The sequence below is a fragment of the Hyperoodon ampullatus genome (assembly GCF_949752795.1).
Source record: "Hyperoodon ampullatus genome assembly, chromosome: X".
Classification (NCBI taxonomy): Eukaryota; Metazoa; Chordata; class Mammalia; order Artiodactyla; family Ziphiidae; genus Hyperoodon; species Hyperoodon ampullatus.
Genome location: NC_136913.1, coordinates 93,541,503 through 93,561,369, shown reverse-complemented (window position 1 = coordinate 93,561,369; position 19,867 = coordinate 93,541,503). Strand labels below are relative to the sequence as shown.

At 50.6% G+C, this 19,867-nt stretch overlaps 1 protein-coding gene across 1 annotated transcript in view; it reads left to right on the top strand.

Moving 5' to 3' along the window:
- Window positions 1-2,512: 2,512 nt before the first annotated feature.
- The window catches only part of TSC22D3 (TSC22 domain family member 3), a gene marked incomplete at its 5' end in the record, with an annotated part of 56,907 nt that continues 39,552 nt past the window's right edge, over window positions 2,513-19,867 (top strand). Inside the window, one exon of the mRNA XM_079728206.1 lies at window positions 2,513-2,832. Coding sequence (XP_079584332.1) covers window positions 2,513-2,832 — 320 coding nt within the window. The remainder of the gene's footprint in view (window positions 2,833-19,867) is intronic.

The window sequence follows — 19,867 nt, the reverse complement described above, 5'->3', positions numbered from 1 at the left end:
GGACACAATTGCCCTATACTCTTTTTTAAATTTTTTATACAGCAGGTTCTTATTAGTTATCCATTTTATACATATTAGTGTATATATGTCAATCCCAATCTACCAATTCATCCTCCCCCCACCAACACCTCCCTGCTACTTTCCCCCCTTGGTGTCCATACGTTTGTTCTCTGCATCTGTGTCTCTATATCGGCCCTGAAAACCGGTTCATCTGTACCATTTTTCTAGGTTCCACCTATATGCGTTAATATACGATATTTTCTTTTCTCTCTCTGACTTACTTCACTCTGTATGACAGTCTCTAGATTCATCCACATCTCTACAAATGACGCAATTGTGTTTTTTATGGCTGAGTAATATTCCATTGTATATATGTGCCACATCTTGTTTATCTATTCAGCTGTCGATGGACATTTAGGTTGCTTACATGTCCTGGCTATTGTAAATACAGCTGCAATGAACATTGTGGTACATGACTCTTTTTGAATTATGGTTTTCTCAGGGTATATGCCCAGTAGTGGGATTGCTGGGTCATAAGGTAGTTCTATTTTTAGTTTCTTAAGGAACCTCCAAACCATAGTGGTATGTACCAATTTATTGGTATGTATCAATTTCTCCATAGTGGCGGTATCAATTTACATGCACACCTTGAAAGGGTAAGGACAGAGATCACCTAAGGTGGCAGGTGGGGATCGGAAAAAGGAGGGGAGACGAAGTTTGGAAAAATCGGGGAAATTAAGTGAAGAGAGGAGGATGGGACAAAACTAGGGAGAAGGAGGAGGTGCAGAGATGAGGGAAGCAAGGGGGAAATAAAATGAGGGAAAGGAAGGGGAAGAAAGAAACCAAGGCGAGAGAAAGAGGAATCGGGGAGGAAAGGGGTGAAATGAGGAAATAAAGAAAATGAATCCAGAAAAGGAATAAAAAAAGGGGGCGGGCTTCCCTGGTGGCGCAGTGGTTGAGAGTCCGCCTGCCGATGCAGGGGACATGGGTTCGTGTCCCGGTCCGGGAAGAACCCACATGCCGCGGAGCGGCTGGGACCGTTAGCCATGGCCCCTGAGCCTGCGCGTCCGGAGCCTGTGCTCCGCAACGGGAGAGGCCACAACAGTGAGAGGCCCGCGTACCGCAAAAAAAAAAAAAAAAAAAAGCGGCGAGAAAGAAAGGAAAGAGCAGAAAGGAGTAAATAAAGAGGAAAACTGAGAGAAAGAATGGGAGAAGGGCCAAGAGAAGGCAGGCTGGGGGATGGGGGATTGAGAGAGCGAGGGAACAGGGGCGGCGGGAAGCCCGCTGAGGGGCTGGCACTCCCTGAAGCGAGCTCAGAGACCGCCTCCGCTGGGGCTCAGGGGAGACAGGAGAGAGCAAGTGGGAGGAAAGGGGAAGATGAGTGAAGGGATAAGAAAGGGACCGAGACCAAGGAGCAGTTGAGTGTGCTTCTGTGAGTTTTGTTCCAGGCCCGTCTTGGGTCCTCCCGAGGCGTGCCCGGCGCCCTCAGGCTCTCCTCAGGGGCCACCGCTCTCTCTGCACCCCACCCCCACCACCGCCACCCCGCTTCTCGAAGGCGGCGCCTCTCCTGTAGGGGCACCCGTCCGCGGTGGGACCAGGCACATTGGCCGGCCCGCCGAGCTCGAGACCGGGGTGGCGAGGCCGCCCCGCGCGGCGGCTCTCGGAGATTTCTGGCCGAAGATGCGCCAGAAGCGGCGAGGGAGCCCGAGCTTGGGCGCCACGGAGCGCGCTCAGGGAGGGAGAGCTGGGCCGGGATCCCGGCGGCTCGGGCGAGGGTGCGGGCAGCCGTGCGGGTGCGGGGGGTGGGGCGGGGCTGGGGGCGGGGGCAGGACCGCGCCGGCTCCTGGGAGCACGCGGGGGGCAGCGGCGGCCCCTCGTGGGCCGCCGGCGTCTCACGGGTCATTTGCGTGCAGTCACGGCCCCGCGCCGACTCCCGGACGCGCGGCTCGCTCGCTGGCTCACACGCGCTGGACTCCTGATGCCGCTCCGCCGGCGCAGCCCCGGGGAGCCCGAGATCTGGCGAGTCCGCGAGCCGGGGAGGGAGGGAGGGAACCCAGGAGGGAGGGAGCGAGGGCGCGCCCCGGCTCTCCCTCTACCCCGCCGCCCGCCCTTCCTGCTACCACAGGTCCGCCCCGGGCCCCCGCTTACACTTGGGAAACTTGGGACGGCTCTGGGGCCGCGTGTGGCACCTCAGGGGGGCGGCCCTGGCCCGGAGAGGAGGACGGGGTGGGAGAGGAGGAGGACGGGGTGGGAGAGGAGGAGGAAGAGGAGGAAGTGAGCCCGAAGGATCCGCTCAGAGCTGTTTGTCCAGCTGTTTCTATTCGCACCCCGAGCGGCGCAGCCAGAAGGGGGCCGAGCCGAGGGTGGCCGGCTCTCGGCGCTCATTTCCAACTCTTCTCCTCACAGCTTGTCTTTCCCAGACACCCTGGAGTCCCCTCAGGCCGGCCCGGCGGGCGCGCACCTGCCGGCCGCCCCTGACCTCGCGGGCCAGGCGTCCCCCGAGGCGGAGAATATGGCCCAGCCCAAGCCCGACTGCCGCTCACCTGTCGGCCTCGACTGCTGCAACTGCTGCCTGGCCCTGGCCCACCGGAGCAGGCTCCAGCGCGACAGCAGCGGGGACAACAACAACCCGGGCAGCCCCACCGTGAGCAACTTTCGGAAGCTGCAGGAGAAGCTGATCTTTGAGAACCTCAACACCGACAAGCTCAACAGCATAATGCGGCAGGATTCGCTAGAGCCCGTGCTGCGGGACCCCTGCTACCTGATCAACGAGGGCATCTGCAACCGCAACATCGACCAAACCATGCTCTCCATCCTGCTCTTCTTCCACAGGTGGGTGGCAGGGCACGCGGGTGGGCACACGGGCCCGGCTCGCAGCCGCCTCGGCTGGACCCGCCCCTCTGACAGAAAGGGGCAACCGAGAAGGCCAAGAGGGGCACTGGGGGGGCTGTTGGGCTCCGGGGCTGCCACAACTAGACCCTGAGACTACCTGGATTCCTGTACGGCTGAGGGGAAGCCTGGCTGGTGGGAGCCCTGTTTTGAAAGGTGCCTGCAGAGTCTTTCCTAGGGAGATGCTGGAGCCCAGAAGGTGGACAGAGTCCTAGATGGTTTGGGTGTAGCTGGAGGCACTTTCTCCCCAAATGCCCACCTTTCTACAGCCACTTTGGAGAATGTGCCATGGGATGCTCTTGGGATCTGTGTCCCACCCTTATCAAAAAGCCCATTTCCAAATATGCAAACTCAGATGGAAACTGCAAGGGCTTTTAAATTACTGAGTGGCCCTGACTGAGGATGAGGGCAAGCAAAATGTCGAGACAAATTAAGCTGCTGCTGGTGTGGGGGAGAGCGGGGGATAGGCAAAATTAGAGACTTACGAGAATTTCTTGAAACTCCGGATGGGGCGGGACCCCGCACTTCTCCATGGATCACAGCCTTCAATTTCCAATGACGGCTAAAAGCAGCCCCAAAGAGCATCCTAAGGACAGGAGGGTGGATGATCCATGTCATAGCAGGCGTGTGTTGGAGTGCGGGTCAGGCTTTCTAGAAATCTTGCTGAAGGGCAAGGAAGAGAGAGGGAAGGAGAGAAACACAATGGGAAGACCAAAGGTGACTGCAGTCCTCCAGTCTGAGACACTCTGGTAAGAGCCGGTCTTGGGGGGACAACTGAGGCAATTTTGAGGCAGGGGAGGCAACTTCAGGAACCCCCATGGTGGATTTGGTGTTCTTAGAGCCATAGGAACAGGGCACTGGTGTGTGTGGGGGGGGTGGGGGGTGGGGGGGTGTGCGCGCGCGCACGTGTGCATGTGTGCGTGCACGCGTGCGAGCGGGCGGATTTTTTCTTTCTCAACATCACAGGTTATGTAAGAGAAAGAGAAACCCCACTGTGGGAGACCTGGGTTGCAGTACAAATTATGGCTCTACTTCCCTGTGTGAACCTGAGCAAGTCGCCTGACCTCTCTGGTCTCTAAGGTTCCTTCTAGTTCTGAGATGCCAGGTTGTGGGCAGGTAATGTGCTCAGACAAGGTAATAAGAAATTTTGAGCTCCCACAGAATACTTGAATAATTGAATGGCTTTTCAGTGAGGCACAAATAAGAAAGTTTAAAAGCCATGGAGCTAGGCAAGAACTACCCTCACTTAGTGCTCAGCCCAGGTTTGTGTCCTCAGATCCAGAAGTTCCAGGAGGGGACAAGCAACTTAATTAGCATTATTATAACAGGTTATATTTTCAGGCATTTCCCACGCCATCGAAGCCCTTTCTCATCTATTATTTTACTTTACGCATCAATTTATCTCATTGTCTCCAAGAAACCACACTATGTATGGAAAAGGTTTCGAGGGAATCTTCATTTCTGGTGAAAGATTACTACAAGCGTATTCAGACCACAGCAGCTGCAACCCTGCTGAGCGAAAGCCCTAACAGGCTCCTAACAATCTGCTGGGACCTGGGCTCCTAGGCAGCGGGGGAGGGGTGGCAAGACACCTGGAAAGCGCGCCTGTAGCACTTACACTCTTTCAGCTGGGAGAGAAACGGCTCCAAGGTGGCTTGATGACACATAAGAGGGGACGCTTCCTCGGCTCTGGTTCCTAAGTTGGAGGCCTGGGAGGGTCAGACCTAAGCGAGTGAGGGGTGAGACTGAAAGCCTGAAATCCAAGTGTTCACTTGTGCCACACCTTGGGAGGCTTTCTGGTGGCCTGGGTTTCTTGAGTGGCAAGACCTCCTTGTCACCTACTCCACTGACACTTGCTTGTTGACGTTTGGTCCTTGGCAAAGCCTGGAAATGCCACCAGGTTGGGTGGGGGGCTGAGAGCATTGGTGGAGGGAGCATCTCAAGCCCTCAGGTTTCCATGAGGCTGGGGAGTGACAGGGTCCTGTGGTAACGGGCCTTAACGGTTCTAGCGGGACAATAGCAGGACAAAGCATTCTCTCATTTGCCGGGACAACTGGGACCTTAGAGATTGGAGATTCTCAGTTTGGTTGAGGTTTTGCCTAGAATGACATGCTCATTAGCAAAGTAGGAGGCCATTATTACTGGTCACGGGGTTTCTCCAAAATCTGAGCTGGGCAGTCTTCTCCCGAGTGAAAATTTCCTCTTCTCACTTCATTTATTCCCTGGTTTTCTATCTTCATACCACAGCCACCATTCTTCCTTCAGTACCATTTAATGATTTGATATTTCAGATTCTTGCCTGGGTGTCTTTTTCTTCTAATTTGTCTACCTCCAAGGCCGTCTCTTCTGGAGAAGCGACTCCTCCTGCCCCTCCTCCCACAGCCCACCCCCCTGCGGCAAGGGCTCCTATATTCTTGGGAGAAAGGGTGGGGCAAGTTCTTGATTTCTATCTGGTGTGTCTGCTTTGACCTGTCCCGGGCTCCTAGCTTAGCTCTTGGTTTCCTTGGAACACAAGAGTGTAAGCAATTTGAGGGTAGGGCATGTTTTCCACTTACTTGGCTTTCCCTTGGCTTTTAGTTATACATGCAGTACTCAATAAAGGTTTTTTTTTTGGCTAGATGACTGCTTAATTGTTGGTGTGGTCCTCTGTAAAGATTTTACAACTTTAGTCTTGGGAAATTCTTATTAAGGTTTAAATGTGATTTTTTTTTTCGGTATGAACCTCATGCAGGAATTCTAATAGCCTGGTAGAAGTCCTGATGAACAGTGCTGTGTATATACATGTGAATCAGTGGTAATGGCCATGTAGCTCGTTGGTATGTAAATGGTGCCTCTAAACTCCTGGGGTGGGGGGGAGATGATGTGGTTTACACACCATCCCTTCAATCTTGTGTTAGGTAACTAATAACTATAATAGATTAATAGATAACATCTATTGAGTGTTTACAGTATGTACTAAGCACTATAGCTGCATAACGTCATTTAATATTTACACCAACCCAATGAAATGGGTACTGTTATCACCATTCTTCATTTTTTAATGAAGGAAACTGAGGCTCGGGAAAATCAAATAACTTGCCCGATGCCTTACAATGAAGAGCAGAGCCAAGACTCCACCTAAGGTCAGTAAGACACTAAAGAATTGTCTATGAAGAAAGAATTGTTAAGCAGAGGTAAATATTAGCCCAGAAACTAACCAAATGGTTAAAATGTCCTTCTTAGGTCGGGTGACCAACCATCCCAGGACTTTCAACCAACACAGGAGCTTCAATGGTCAAACTGGGACAGTCCCAGGGAAACTGGGATGGTTGGTCACCCTATTATTAGGGGACTATACCGTATCATTTGAAAATGCTTCTAAAACTGGAAAGCTTAAGAGGCAGATGTAATATGCTGGACAAAGAGCTAAAATTTCCAATTGAAATACAGCCTATTAAAAAACTTGCAAAGTTGAAATTTGAGGGGCCTTAATTCTCCGATCAGTAAGGTGTAGCAAGCTGGAATGGGAGCTTTTGCCATACTCTGTTGTTGTCATTGTTGTTGTAACCTCAAATTTATTTCTGAGATTTTATCCAAAACTACTTAATCAGCTCTATTCTGCCTTAGGCCCCCAAGCACATCAGCCAATGTGATCTGAGCTGCTCTGAATCTGAGTTCCCTTCCAGCTCGGAGAGCCCCCAGGAGTCTACCTTTAAGCTTCTGAGCTGGCAACAACTGGTCCCCACACTTAGATGCTCAGAAAATAATAATAGCAAAGATTTCTAATTGTTTTATGTGTGCTAATTCATTTAACCTTCCCTATTGATGTAATATATAACAGTAAAGGGAAAGATGTAGATTCAGAGATCAGGCTTCCGACAAAAAATTACATAAAAATTATGTGCGCTTCTCTGAATCTTCAGATTAATGATTTCATAAATGTATATTCCTGGACCTGATTTCTGAGGACGTAGCCACTTACATGATGTGATTTGAGGGACAAAACTCTCCTGCCTGCCTGCTGTAGTGCCTAAATTCATAGTCTAAGATCAGTTTTCTGTCCTTGTACCATCTAAAACTCCTATCCCATAGCACAGTGGTATTTGGACCACACCATAAGAAATCCTGAATTAGAGACTGCAACCCTTTGTCAACTAATTTGCCATTTGATTTTGAGGATGGCGTACTTTGCCGTAGAGAGGTTTTGGGTTTCTGTGTGGTTAAGTCTGTCATTCTTGGCCTTCGTGATTTTTGCCTTTGGTATCAAGCTTTGAAAGTCCTTCCCTAGCCCGAGTTAATTTAAAATAACTATTTCCTGAGGGCCTAGTGGTCTGACAAATAGGCACTCTTGGATTAAGGCATATTCTCTGTTTAAAACACAAATGCATTTGCAAAGTTAACATTCATGGTTTGTATACCTCATTTGAGAACCTCAATATGTAAGAAATCGCCTTTTTGCTGAGGCACAGATGTGAATTCCATGTGCTAAGAGGCTTTGGGTAGTGACCGAACCTACTGCTCTACCGGCAGCTACTCTATATATTACACAGGTGTGTGTTTTATATATGTATATAAAGTGTATATATATATATATATATATATATATATATTAGTATGTACATATATACCAGTAAAATATAACATAAAATTTGTCATTTTAACCATTTTAAGCGTACAATTCAGTAGCATTAGGTATATTCACAATGGTGCAGTCATCACCATTATCCATTTCCAGAACTTTGTCATCGTCCCGAACAGAAACTCTGTACCTATTAAATAACTCCCTATTCTCCCCTGCCCCCCCAGTCCCTTGTAACCTCTATTCTACTTTCTGTCTCTACGAATTTGCCTATTCTAGGTATTTCGTATAAGTGGAATCATACAATATGTGGCCTTTTGTGTCTGGCTTCGTTCACTTAGTGTAATGTTTTCAAGGTCCATCCATGTATCAGTACTTCATTGCTTTTTATGACTGAATCATATTCCATTGTGTGGACACACCACATTTTGTTTAATCCATTCATCTGTCCGCGGACACTTGGCTTCTTTCCACCTGTTGGTTCTGCTGAAGAACGCTGCTTTGGACATTGGTATACACGTATCTTTTTGAGTCCCTTCTTTCAGTTCTTTTGGGTCTCTACCTAGGAGTGGAGTTGCCCAGCACCTACTTTTCAACTCAGTTGTTTGGTCCTCTACTCTTAGTCAATCCATTCAAGTGTAGTAATGCCCATGAAGTGAGTGAATGTCTACTTCTTTGGGGAGAACACCCCCTCCCTGAGTCAACTGCTAGTGCTAGCGATCACAATGAAAAGAAAGCTAAGAAGTTTAACAAAACAACAGAAATAGTAGAAGTCATATGAGGGAAATGATGTGATTTCAGGATGCTCATGAATTAGGAACTGGCAAAAGTTTTGAGCGTGTCTCTCTAATGAATGGCCAGGGTCTACGGGGGTTTACTACCCGAAGGTGTCCTTTTTAAAAGAGTAACATGTAACAGCTTTGCTTGTCATTAACTACTATGTGTGGATTTGTTTATCAGAATTTTCCCTGGTGTGACAGCTCACTGGGAGTAGGGTTCTATGGGCATGGAACATGGGAAAGCCAAGTTTGAAGAAGAGAAGCAGAGAGACGGGACCAGAGTCCTTGAAAGGCCTGCATCAGTGTGGAGCTCTGGGCAGCATGGAGCTCGAGAGGTCCGGATGGAATGCTCGTGCTCTTCAAGAAAGGTGGCAAGAACAGAACACAGATTTCACCTCCTGCACCTCTGGCTTGTCAGGAATGGACCCATGTGAGCCCACACCTCAGAAAATAACTCTTTCCAGGGTGACCTTATTTTCCCTCCCAGCCTGAAGAGAAGGTTAACAATCCTGCTTATATTTGCACTTCCAGATAAACTAACAAGCTTTCAATTCCAGGTAGAGCTTTGGCTCCTTTCCATAACAGGTCCTGAAGGCCAGGAAGTCTGGGAAAATGGAGATGGATGTGTTTGGCCACAGCTGCAGGGTCTCCAGGTCCCCTGGGTGATGGAGCCCAGCAGAGCATTGCCCACACCTTGTGGGCTGGTCAAGAGGAATAAGGTCGGCCATGTCTGCACCTGGTGGTGGCCATTGCATGGTGTTTGCTCATCGCGATTCTGCTCCTACCTGAACTTTCTCCTCTTATGTAAGGCACCCCTCAAGATAACTACAAAGACATAATCTGCCATGGCTGGCTGGGTTTACATAACAAATTGGTTGGTGTCATGCAATAGTCTCTCTACCCCTGGAGAAGCCAACGTGCTGAGTGGGCCTGAAGCTTGGACCCATTTGGTGGGGCATCTGTGTGCTCAGTGCACTCAAGGGAGAGCATTCCTTGACCACAGGGGTCAAAAAAGATGAAATTTCCCTTTTAGACGAAGAAGGCAATAATGGCCCAGGACATGTGCTGTCCCAATGCTTGCAGTAATGGGACAAGGGTTAGGGCTTCGTGGTCGGGCCGCAGCTTTGGCAGAGCAGGACACTGTGGGCTAATGGGATCTCTGTGAACGCCTGAAGGATAGATCCCAGCCTCAAAGCAGGTTTGATGAGGAGTCAAGGCAAGGAAATGGCTTATGGAAGCTACCATGTACCATACTGAAATCCAGCTTAGCGAAGGAGTCAGAGCGGTGATAAGAAGGGATCTTGGAGAACAGAAAACAAGCTTTTTCAAATGCTAATCCAGGCAGGAGGGAATCTTCCCTACAGACAAGTCTAATTCACTTGTACCTTCTAGCTGGAAATCCCTGCCCCAAAGTAGCTACTGCTCTTTTGGAAATAGTTTAAGAGGTGTGAGATCCCAGCCAGCATGGAGACTGACTGGGAAGCTTCCCAATGTGCAGACACTAGCCCAGGGGGAAACAAGAGCTAGAAGCATGCTTGGTCAGTGATGCCCCAGGCACGCTATCAGCCTTCCTCCCCTGGGAGTCACTTTCCTCAAATAGACCCAGCCTGAAATCAGGCCCCTGCCTGTGGACAAAGTCCCACAGGGACCTTCCCCATCCTTCCTCGAAGGAAGAATTTACTCACGAAACAGCCTTGGGTATTCAACCTACTTCCTCTTGTCTTCTCTTCAGGGGAGATGGAGAGCAGCTGCTCACAGCTTAGGGTCTGGCCAGGATTCCCTCTCCGAGCTCTCTAGGCCAGTGATTGGCTACAGCTATCCCTGAGGAAGAAGGGGGTGAGAAGTGAGAGGAAGGGAAGTGGTTCCAGCGGCTCCTTCCTGGCTTACACCACACACACACACACACACACACACACCCTTTTACACACACACCCTTTTACACACACACACACACACACACACACACACACACACACACACACACACACACACACACACACACACACACACACACACACACACACACACACACACACACCCTTTTACCCTCACTCCCAGACTAGGCTGGGCCTGGGCCAGCCTGAGGTCCCTGACTCATATCTCGCGTAGTGCCTTATGTAACAGAGCCAGGTTACTGAGGCATCAAGCTTCTGCTTGCTCAGTGGCAGGCTTCCCTGGGGCCAGGCATTCAGAAGCCTGATGGGGGTCTAAGTAGAGCTCACTACACTTCCAAAGGAACAGCCTGCTCTCCCTAGTGTCAGGCCAGCATCTGCTCAGAGCCAAGTGCCAGGCTGTGAAGGTGATTCCCTCTTGAGCCCCCATACTCAGCAGCAAATGTAACCAGGCAGGCGAGCTGCTGTGGGCTTAGTGTGGTTTGGGGTGTTTTTTGGGGGGCGGGTGGCATCTCCTGCTATCACCTGATGGTACGGTGCTAAAGAGTCAGCCTGGTGCATCTGGAGGGGCCCCAAAACAGGTATCAGAAGTTCTTCTTCCTTTTGTACCTGCTTGTTGGTTCAAGTACTGTTCTGGAGACTTTAGGGAGAAGGGTTTAGTGGAAGCTGGAGGAACTTTTTAAAGGAAGGCCTAAGCCAATTCCCAATCCATTCTCCACAAAGTCTAAAAGTCCCCAGGCTGGCCTGAATTCACAGTGATACTTAGCTCTCTTCCTAGCCTATTCAGAAAATTGCATTACCGGTTTGGTGCAACTGAGCCCCCAGTGAACTGGGGCTTGCTGAATTCTATGACGTATTTCTCTAATAAGCTTACTCGAATATCTACATTACAGAATAGCCCTATCAATCTAATAGTGCATTGGCTCAAAGTTTGTGACTAAACCAATAAGTCCTCTTCTTCTCTTTCCTCGTCTTTGCCCAGCCTGTCACACTGTGTTGCCAGGGGGTAAATGGCTCACAGGTTGAGGGTAGCTGGGGACACTGCTGTCCTGTCTGAGAAAAAGAGGAAGAAACAGGGAGATAGTCAAAAAGGTGGCATTGGGAATTACTAGCAGGTATGATTTGTATCCAAATCTCAGAGTCATGAATCCTCAGACAAGCTGAAGACTACCATCTCAGGGCTCAGGAGAGCTAGGGACCCCAGGTTCCCTGAATCCAGTGAAAACTGGGGGCAGGGGTTGAGGTGGAGGTGCAGAATCTCCCTTCCTTGGGGCCCCTCCCAGGCCTCCAGCCCTTCACTTCTCCCTGTCTCCTCACCCTTTCAGTTCATAGTCAGTTGCAGTAAAATAAAGAAACAAAGAAAAAAGAATAAGAAAAACCCTGCCCAGTTTTAAGGCAATATACTCTGCCTTCCCAAGGTACACAGGGAAATGAACGAACTCAGGCCCTGCACTGAGTGACCAAGCACTTCAGTTAATCAATCCATCATTTATCGACCAGGGGCCTGCTATTTATCTAGCGCCTACTGCGGATTTATTGAATGTCTACCCCGCTAAGCACTGTAGAGGACACAGAAGAGAGGCAGCAGAGGCACGGGCTGGGCTGCGGGGAGCTGAGAGTGACAGAGCTGCATCCCAAGGCCTGCGGGGAACAAAGCAGTTCCACCGGAGCCACCGCAGGCCACACTGGGGCTTCTGCTCCTTGAGGGAAAGGCCTTGAGCTTGCTGTTCCCTGGATCCGCAAGTCCGGAGCTTAGGCAATGCCAAAGCAGACTAGGAAAGGAGAGTCTCTTTCTGGCTGTGGCTTCCAGCAGGGCCTTAAAGAATGGATTGGTTGTGGCCCGGTGGGAAGAGTTGTAGGGCTCTCTAGTTGGGAGTGGGAAAGGGAACCTTGCCAGTCCCGCGGGGCTCAGGGGTCAGAACGAGCTGGCTGCGGTGGGGACAGTGAGGAACACTTTCCATTCTTCCTGGGCTGAAGCCCAGAGTCACCCGGCTTCAGGAAGGAGAGGCCTACTCTGGCGCTCCTCTCATGGCCGCTCTCTGACTCGGGGCAAGCTGGCCCCTAGTAGCCTCCCCTCAGAGACCTAACTAGGCTTGGATAGGTGGAGGCCTTCAGGGCCCAGGAGCAGGAAGGCACCTCTCGTGGATGCTTGTGGAAAGCTCATCAGAACCAGCAGCGTTGAGCTTGGGAGTGCAGTTGAGGGTGGGCACCCGAGGAGCCTGGGGGTATGGCTTCACATTTGAGCACCTCTGGCCTCAGTCTCCACCAGGCCCCTTCTAAGGGGGGTGACAGAAGCAGGGGCGTGCCAAGGTGCTGCCCTGATAATATGTATGCCTTTTGCCCAAATCTCTCTGCAAGAAAGCCGCTGGATGCCCCACAGGGTGTCATTTTAGCCTCGCTTCTACTTCGGTCAAACGCTTCTTTCCCAGGTGCCCTATAAATGAAGGTCCTGGGGTTGGGCTGAGGAAGGAGAGAAGCCTCGAGCTGACGGGAAAGGAGAGGGAGCTGGAGTAGCAAAAAGGAACCAGCCCCAGATCATCTGGGGAAGGAGGATGCTGCTTGTGGTCAGCACCTTACTTTCTGGGGCCCTGTCCCCGAGCTAGTGTCCTGGGCATCCACGCCCACACCCTTTCCCATCAGTGCTCTGGAGAATTCACATTTAAGTTCATGAACAGATTCAGTCAACAACAAATTCTTGTGTGCCTTCCATGTAACAGGCTCACCGTTAGGCACTGGGAATAGAGTGGGAAACTCACAAAAGGCATGGTCACAGCCATCATGGGATACTCCATAGAGTGGGGGAGATGAACACTAACCAGAAGAGCCACTCTAGTAAAAGTATAATTACAAATATGTGCCAAGGGGGAAAGGGAATAAGCTTCTCTCAAGAGAGTATAACAAAGGATCAGACAAGGCTTCCTGAGGAAGTGATATTGAGCTAAAGAAATTAATCTCTATTGCTGAAATTCTAATCATCAGACCCAAGCCAAAGGAGACGTGTTTAGACAGAGGCTTTCTCAGGAACCCCTGAAGTTATATAACATTAGGTAGCTGCTCACACTCTTGGAAATATTTCTAGGCCATGAGTGGCCAGCAGGTCCAAAAGAGGAGGACTGACAGCATTCTGACAAGAGGAAGAGATGAGTTTGAAGCCCACAGGGCAGCTAGTACTTAACGTCATCCTTCGCTAAAAATAGTCCATGACAGTATGGAAATGCGTAAAGGCTGGCCCTGGGGACCAGTGATAAAGTGGGTATAGCATATGGGGAGGAAAATTTGTTTTTGTAAATTATTTACTGTAAAGAAAAAGAATGGGGAGGGTCGTCCGGATTTTCTTTTCCCTTTGCGGGCCTCCTTGTGAGTTATGAATGCTTCTCATTGTACAGAGGCAGTGGGGCACAGAGCTTCAGGCTGCACTCCTTTTTGGGGCCTGGGGTGTAAATTTTCTGGGCTGCAAATGTCAGATAATTTGTCCAGGCTGAAAAACAGCCTGAATGCAGAAGGGAAGAGAGGCTTGTTTAGCCAACAGGCTAAAGCTTGGGGCTTCAGGGAGCTGTGTGTCCAGGCTAAAGGAACTAAGATGATTGATCAGAGAGGAACGTTAAGGGTGGGCCTGAGGGTTGTGGAGAGAGAGAAGAGGGGTTGATCTTCAAATATAAGAAAAGTTACAACTCAGAGATGGTGACTAGCTGTTTCCAAACCACACTAGGAGCAGAACAAGAGGAAATAGGCCTCTACTGTAGCATGAAGAATTGCGATTAGATATCAGAAAGAACTTCCTGCCTACCAACATTCAGAGAAGCTAGACAAAATTACCAAGGGATGTTATATTACAAATATGGGGAAGGTGGTAACAATAGCAATAAAGAACTGGATAAAAGTGTGAGAGGGCTGGTTATAAGGACCATGGACAGAAGGGGATACACAGGTGGGGAAAGCGAAGGAGTCAGAAGTAGGTGCTTATAAGGAAAAGGAAAGTGCCTGTGTGAGAGATGAAAATGTTTTTAGGAAGATACTTTCATAATAGAAATGTGTATGAAATTTCCATTGGAGAACAGTCATGAAAGCTAGCATATACTCTCCTCGGACTGGAATCATGTTGGGGAATAGACTCGGGAGCTGTTAGGTCCCCTCCGCATCCTTCAGCCTTATCTCCTGGCCAAATTAGCTTCAATGGGACACCCATCCTCCACAGTCTAACAATTTGGGGGAGCATCTCAGTGTGGGGGGCATTGGGATAAGACTGCCCACCCCAGGTGCATGGGGAAGAGGAGGATTTCTCCTTCCACACACAAATGAAAATCAGACACAGGGGAGAAAGTGGCAGCCAACAAGCCAGGCAGGATCCCCGCGGCAGGAAATTTACAATCTAGTGGTGGAGACGGACATCAAATAATAATTACACAAATAACCATATCATTACAATTGATCATAATGAAGAAAAGGTGCAGGAAGTCGTGAGAACACAGGCTAAGGGGGCTTCCCCCAGGATTAGAAAATCCGCAAAAAGAAAAGTCACCTTGTTAAAACCTTGGGCACTGTTTGTGTCCCTCTGTGAGGGATTCTTGCCCCAAATCAGTAGCAAGGAAAGTTAAAATGAACCCAGTCACTGCTAATACCCTAAGATGTGGATTTTGAAGTTCCTCTGGCTCACTGGGGCCCTCAGATAGGAGCAAACCCCTGAGGTAATTTTCTCATTGCCAAGATCAAGCAGCCATGATTTAGGCAGAGTGATTCTCTAAGGGCCGTAATAGCCTATCAGCTGAAACTCGGGATCAGAAAGGCTTTGAAGAGCTCATCACCTGCCAGATGAACAGGATGAAGGTCAGTGAAGAGAAAAAAGAACGAATGTGCTGAAAGTTACACTCGAAACTGGCCCCCCGAAATGACCATGTCTCCAAAGCGCTGTATCTTCAGTCTCCTATTCAAACGTGGGAGGCTTTGCTGGTATATTCTAGTATTGGCTGCAGGGTGTGCCCAGGGCTTTAGAGACCGGGGGAGCAAGGATTGTAGAGAGGCAGGGCCCCCGCTCTGCTTTCCCCGGTTCCTCTCCCAGGGAGGTGGGAGGTGCTGGCCCTTGTGGGGAGCTGGGTTGGGCTTCTTCACCCTTGAAAGTTCCTGGAGGAGCCGCTGAGGAGTAGACAAGGACATCAGCCACTGTGTGCTCCTGAAGAGTCTGATAAGACTACCATTGACAGACTCTGTGGCTTTGGCAAGTGACTTCTCTGGACCTCAGTTTCCTCGTGTAGAAAAGGGTGGAAGTGTGGTTGGGAAGGTTAAGTGAGAGGACGCTCCCAGGAAGCACTCAGTAAAGGGAAGCCTTCGTTATCATTAGGCAAGTCATATGTGGAACCAGAAGAAAACCTCTTCAGACTTGCCTCATCTCCCTCTCTCACCAGTCCCCTCACCGACCCCTCCCCTTGCTCCGTCAATCACACACCCCATCCTGCCCAAAGCCAGCTAACACCTGCAACCCAGTCTGTCAAGCGTTCTCCCTGTCAAGGTTTGCTCTCTGAACCGTCTTCATTCACAGTCAGGTGGAAATGACTGAGAAGGCTTCCAGTCTTCCTCCTGTTGGGGGGACGAGCTGCTGGGAGCTTTGAAATTTTTAACAGATCAAAACCTACAGAAGCACCAGGGCACCCTACTGGCACTGCTGGCAAATAGAGAAGGATTTCAGAGGGCAGTGGAGCTGGGGACTGCCTCTTCGAGACCTTGAGCTTCCCCCTCCTGAGGGTTGGTGGCTGCCACATGCGTCTTAGCCGGAGACACAAAAGCTCAGAACTGGTAGGGCTTCCGTAGCCATTCAGTCTGACGCCCACCCCTTACAGATGAGGAAACTGAGGCCCAGGGATGGGTGGGTACCTGCCACAAAGCAAACAGCCAATTAGTGACCAGCTGAAAAAAGAAACCATGTCTCCTGATTCTCTTGATCCAATGGCTTCATGACTTCTTGTCTCTAGACGGCTGTGGACATCCCATCCCAGTAGGTACACAACACCTCCATGCCAGGAGACCAGCTTTGGGTCTACCTGATGCCAAAAACGGTGTTTTTTAATTTGATTTCATTTAACGGGATTGACCAGTGGCTTGGGTGTTAACGGAGTCCCAGCCCTGGAATCTTGCTTCTGCTCAGGCTGGGGCTGCATGCCACAGCCACAGTCATGCAAGGGGGACAGAAAGGCCTGCTGTTCGGGTTGGAAAAGAAATCAGTTACTGAAACATTGGTCTTTTTGAAAGTTCCAACCACAGGGGCTGGCTGGCAGAGCCGACGTCTGGGCTCCCCCGGAGGATCCGGCCCTCCCCTTCAGTCTGGGAGTTAGTTTAGGAAGCTGGCCCGGCCTCGGCAGAAGATCTGGAGGGCAGCGCTTGCCCCAGGAGCTCCAGCCTTCCCTCAGAGCCTGGGAGCCCCCGAAGGCACTCGGGGCCGGGGCTGGGGCCGGGAACTTCCTCCCACCTCCACAGCTGAGCCAGCCCAGGCTGGCCCCAAGGCTCCTGAGCACTTTTTCTTCTGAGCCTGGGAAAGAGTTTCCAGTTGCTCCCGCCTAGCCAGGCAGCTACAGAGGGAGAGCTAGAGAGCGAGAGGGAGGCACAGAGAGAGAGAGAGAGACAGGAGCCAACCCCAGCCAGGCAATCAAGGTTTCCCTGGGCAACAGTGAGATGAAGGGGGAAAGGCTGGAGGAGCCCCAGCTCGTGGAAGACCCCCAGCTTGTAGAGGACCCTGAACTCGTGGAGGAGGCACAATTCCTGGAGGAGCTACAGCTCGAAGTGGTGGAAAGTGGGTCAGATTTGGATCCAGAAGATCTGGGTTCGAATCCTGATTTTGCCACCAATCTGATGCTTGAGCTTGAGTAAGTAACTCCCTGCCCTTCTGTGGGCTGCTTTCCCTACTTAAAAAATGGGGGAGGGGGGAGACAAGGTGGTCTGTAGGGTCTCTTCCAATTCAGATATTCTGGAAGGCTGCACCTCTAAAATCTTGATGTGTGTAGATGGGATGCATGGACAGTTGAATATGTCATTGAACCCCTGAATGTTAGAATGGTGGGAGTGACAAAGAGGGGGTTCATATGAGCAAAAAAAGGAAGGAGAAGATGGTAAATGTGTAGAGCCGTGACTCCAAGAGAGGGTCTAGGCTGAATAGAACATTAGGGTCCATTTTCAAAACCCAAGGATGATGGGCTCGGAATGAGTTAGTAACGAGAACCAGGGTGTTTGGGGGTGTGGTCAGTGTGTAGTTGCCAATGAGCCCCCCACCAAATGTCTCCCAGTGGCGCCTTCACCCCCACAGCTCAGATCCTCAATCCAGAATGCGTTTCTTGAGTTCTTCATGTGTGTCTTTGTGGAAATTCTCATTCGAATTAGGGGGATTTTCAGGTCTTGGATGTTCACATCCAGACCTAAAAGACTGCCTAAGAAGAAAGACTAGAATTTGACGGCTGCTATGTATAGCTACTCTTCCCCCCAAATAATGCACGGATGAGCTACCAGAAACCAGTCTGCTTGGTGAATGTTGGTGTTTGGTACATTTCACTGCATTCAGATTCCTTCATAGTGGGTCATCTCTCCCTGGGTTATATGGTGAGGGTCCAGAGCCACAGTAGGTGCCATTTCACCTTGAGAAATGGCTTGAGAGCTCAGGGTTCCCTACATGGTAGATCATCTCCAGTGTCTTCTGCCAGCCGTGTACCCACCAGCCTCTCCACTGCTGGGGAGACTGTGGTGGGGAGGGTGAGTAGAAGAGGAACCGCCCCCACCTGTCCTGACACCTGCCCACTGCCCTAGCGCCCTCACCCTCAACACCACACACTCTGCTTCCTTGCCGCTAGCCCTCCTTCTTCTTGGCTCAGTTTGTTCAACAATCATTTCTTGTGCCTCAGTTAATCAGTCATAGATTCCTATGGTTGCAAGGGATCTTACAATTCCCACAGGGAATGGTGCTGCACTATATAGAGCCCTATGATCCTCCTTAGTGCCTTAGGGACTGCTGAAAGGAAAGAAGAAGGGAGAAAGGGAGGAGAGCGTTGGGGGCAGGGGAGGAGAGGCCAGGGAGAAGGTGAATTTGAGGGAGGAAAGGAGAAGAGGAGAGAGTTTAGAGGGGGACAGAAAGAAAGACGGGAGGTTGATTGTGCCACCGCCCTCACCAAATAGAGGTTACGCTTCCAAATAAACAAGGTCACAAAGAAGAATCTGCATATGTCTTTTAAAGTTGGAGGGGTTTGGGTCCTCACCTGGCTTAATTTTCCTCACCAGAGGATTTTCGAGCTGGGCTGCCCTGAACTACAAGGCATTTCCTGGTGGGTGGTGGAAGTTAGGGGGCTCTGGGCCGAGTGGGCGGAACTCCCTGCCTCAGCCCCGCCTCCCTCAGAGCAGTTCTGCTCGTCTGAAGACTTTGTATCCAGGGGCCCTGAGAGCGTCCAGGTCAGATTTGGGGAGATGGGGATGGGGAATGACTATCTGTTTAACAACAACAACAAAAAAGGCCGTAAGCCACTGAAGGGCCTTAACTCTCCAGGCCAAACAAGAATGTCTTGTAAAGCATCCCCAGGGGGTGGACACACTGCTTCAGCTTGAAGGCATCTACCCACAAGCCGGTTCCCTTGTTGGTCAGTCCTGATTGTTATACGGTCCTTGTGTTTAGCCAACACTGGCACAGTCTTTCTGGCCTGCAGGATGCTTTAGCCCCACTGCTCATGTTCTTGCTGCGGGCCTCCTTTGTCTCCTGACCACCCGGGGAGCAGGCTCAGAGGGGGGTTGCTGGCTTCCCAGGGAAGACGGTGTTCCCAGCTAAGGGCACCACGTGCTCCGAGCTTCCCAGCCGGAGGTTGCTGGGGCCCATGTGAGCGCTGGGCTGGACAGGCAGGCGACTGATGTGGGCTTAGGGCACTCCAGCCAAAGCAGCCCCTGGGGCCAAGGCTGAGGAAGTCCACTCCACAGAGGGCACTGTCCGAGTTAAGTGAGGTCTAGTGAGGAATTCTCAGCAGGGGAAATGGCTCGAGGGAAGGAGCACTTGACCGAGAATAAGGGCCCTGTGTTCTGCTGCAAACTCCAGCCTTGGCTGGGGCTGGCACCTGAAAGGAGGAAAATAATAAAAGCCAGGGCTCTAGCCCTGAGAGGAAGGCGTGAGGGAGGCATCCCGGCCATTCGGCCCTCTAAAGCCCTGCTGGCTTTACATCGCAGGAGGAAATAAAGCCGTGCTTGTTGGCGGTGGGGACCATCTGCGTGCACTATACAGAGGGCACTGTTCCCCCAAGTGCGGTAAACATACGCTGGTGGTGTGCAAGATGATTTTAGGTGGTACGTAGACTAACTTTGTTCTTCTATTTTTATAGCTATTTATTTATTTAACATGTATGAGGGGAAAGTGTGTACACTGTATGATTTCAAAAATATTTCTGAGGTGGAGGCATTTTTGAAAAGTTAATCTGCTTTAAGTCACTTTAGAGAAAGTAGTAAATAAATAACAATACTGGTGGTCCTCAAATATGGTCCAGCTCTTGAGAGTGGTAGGCAAATTATTGGATTTGGGGCCATCCTACCACACTGTGTTAGCAGAGCGGGCAATAGGAGCCATGCAGTATGATTTGACATCGTCTTGTCCATGTACACCTAGCTTGAAGGCCCCCTCTGACAGCCCGATTCCAAGTGTAAGAACACCCTGCTATTTTTATATCTCTGGTGTCCTGCTCTGCCCCGTGACACTCAACACTCCAGATCAGCAGCAGTCCTTTCCCTGGCTCCAGGGCATGGTC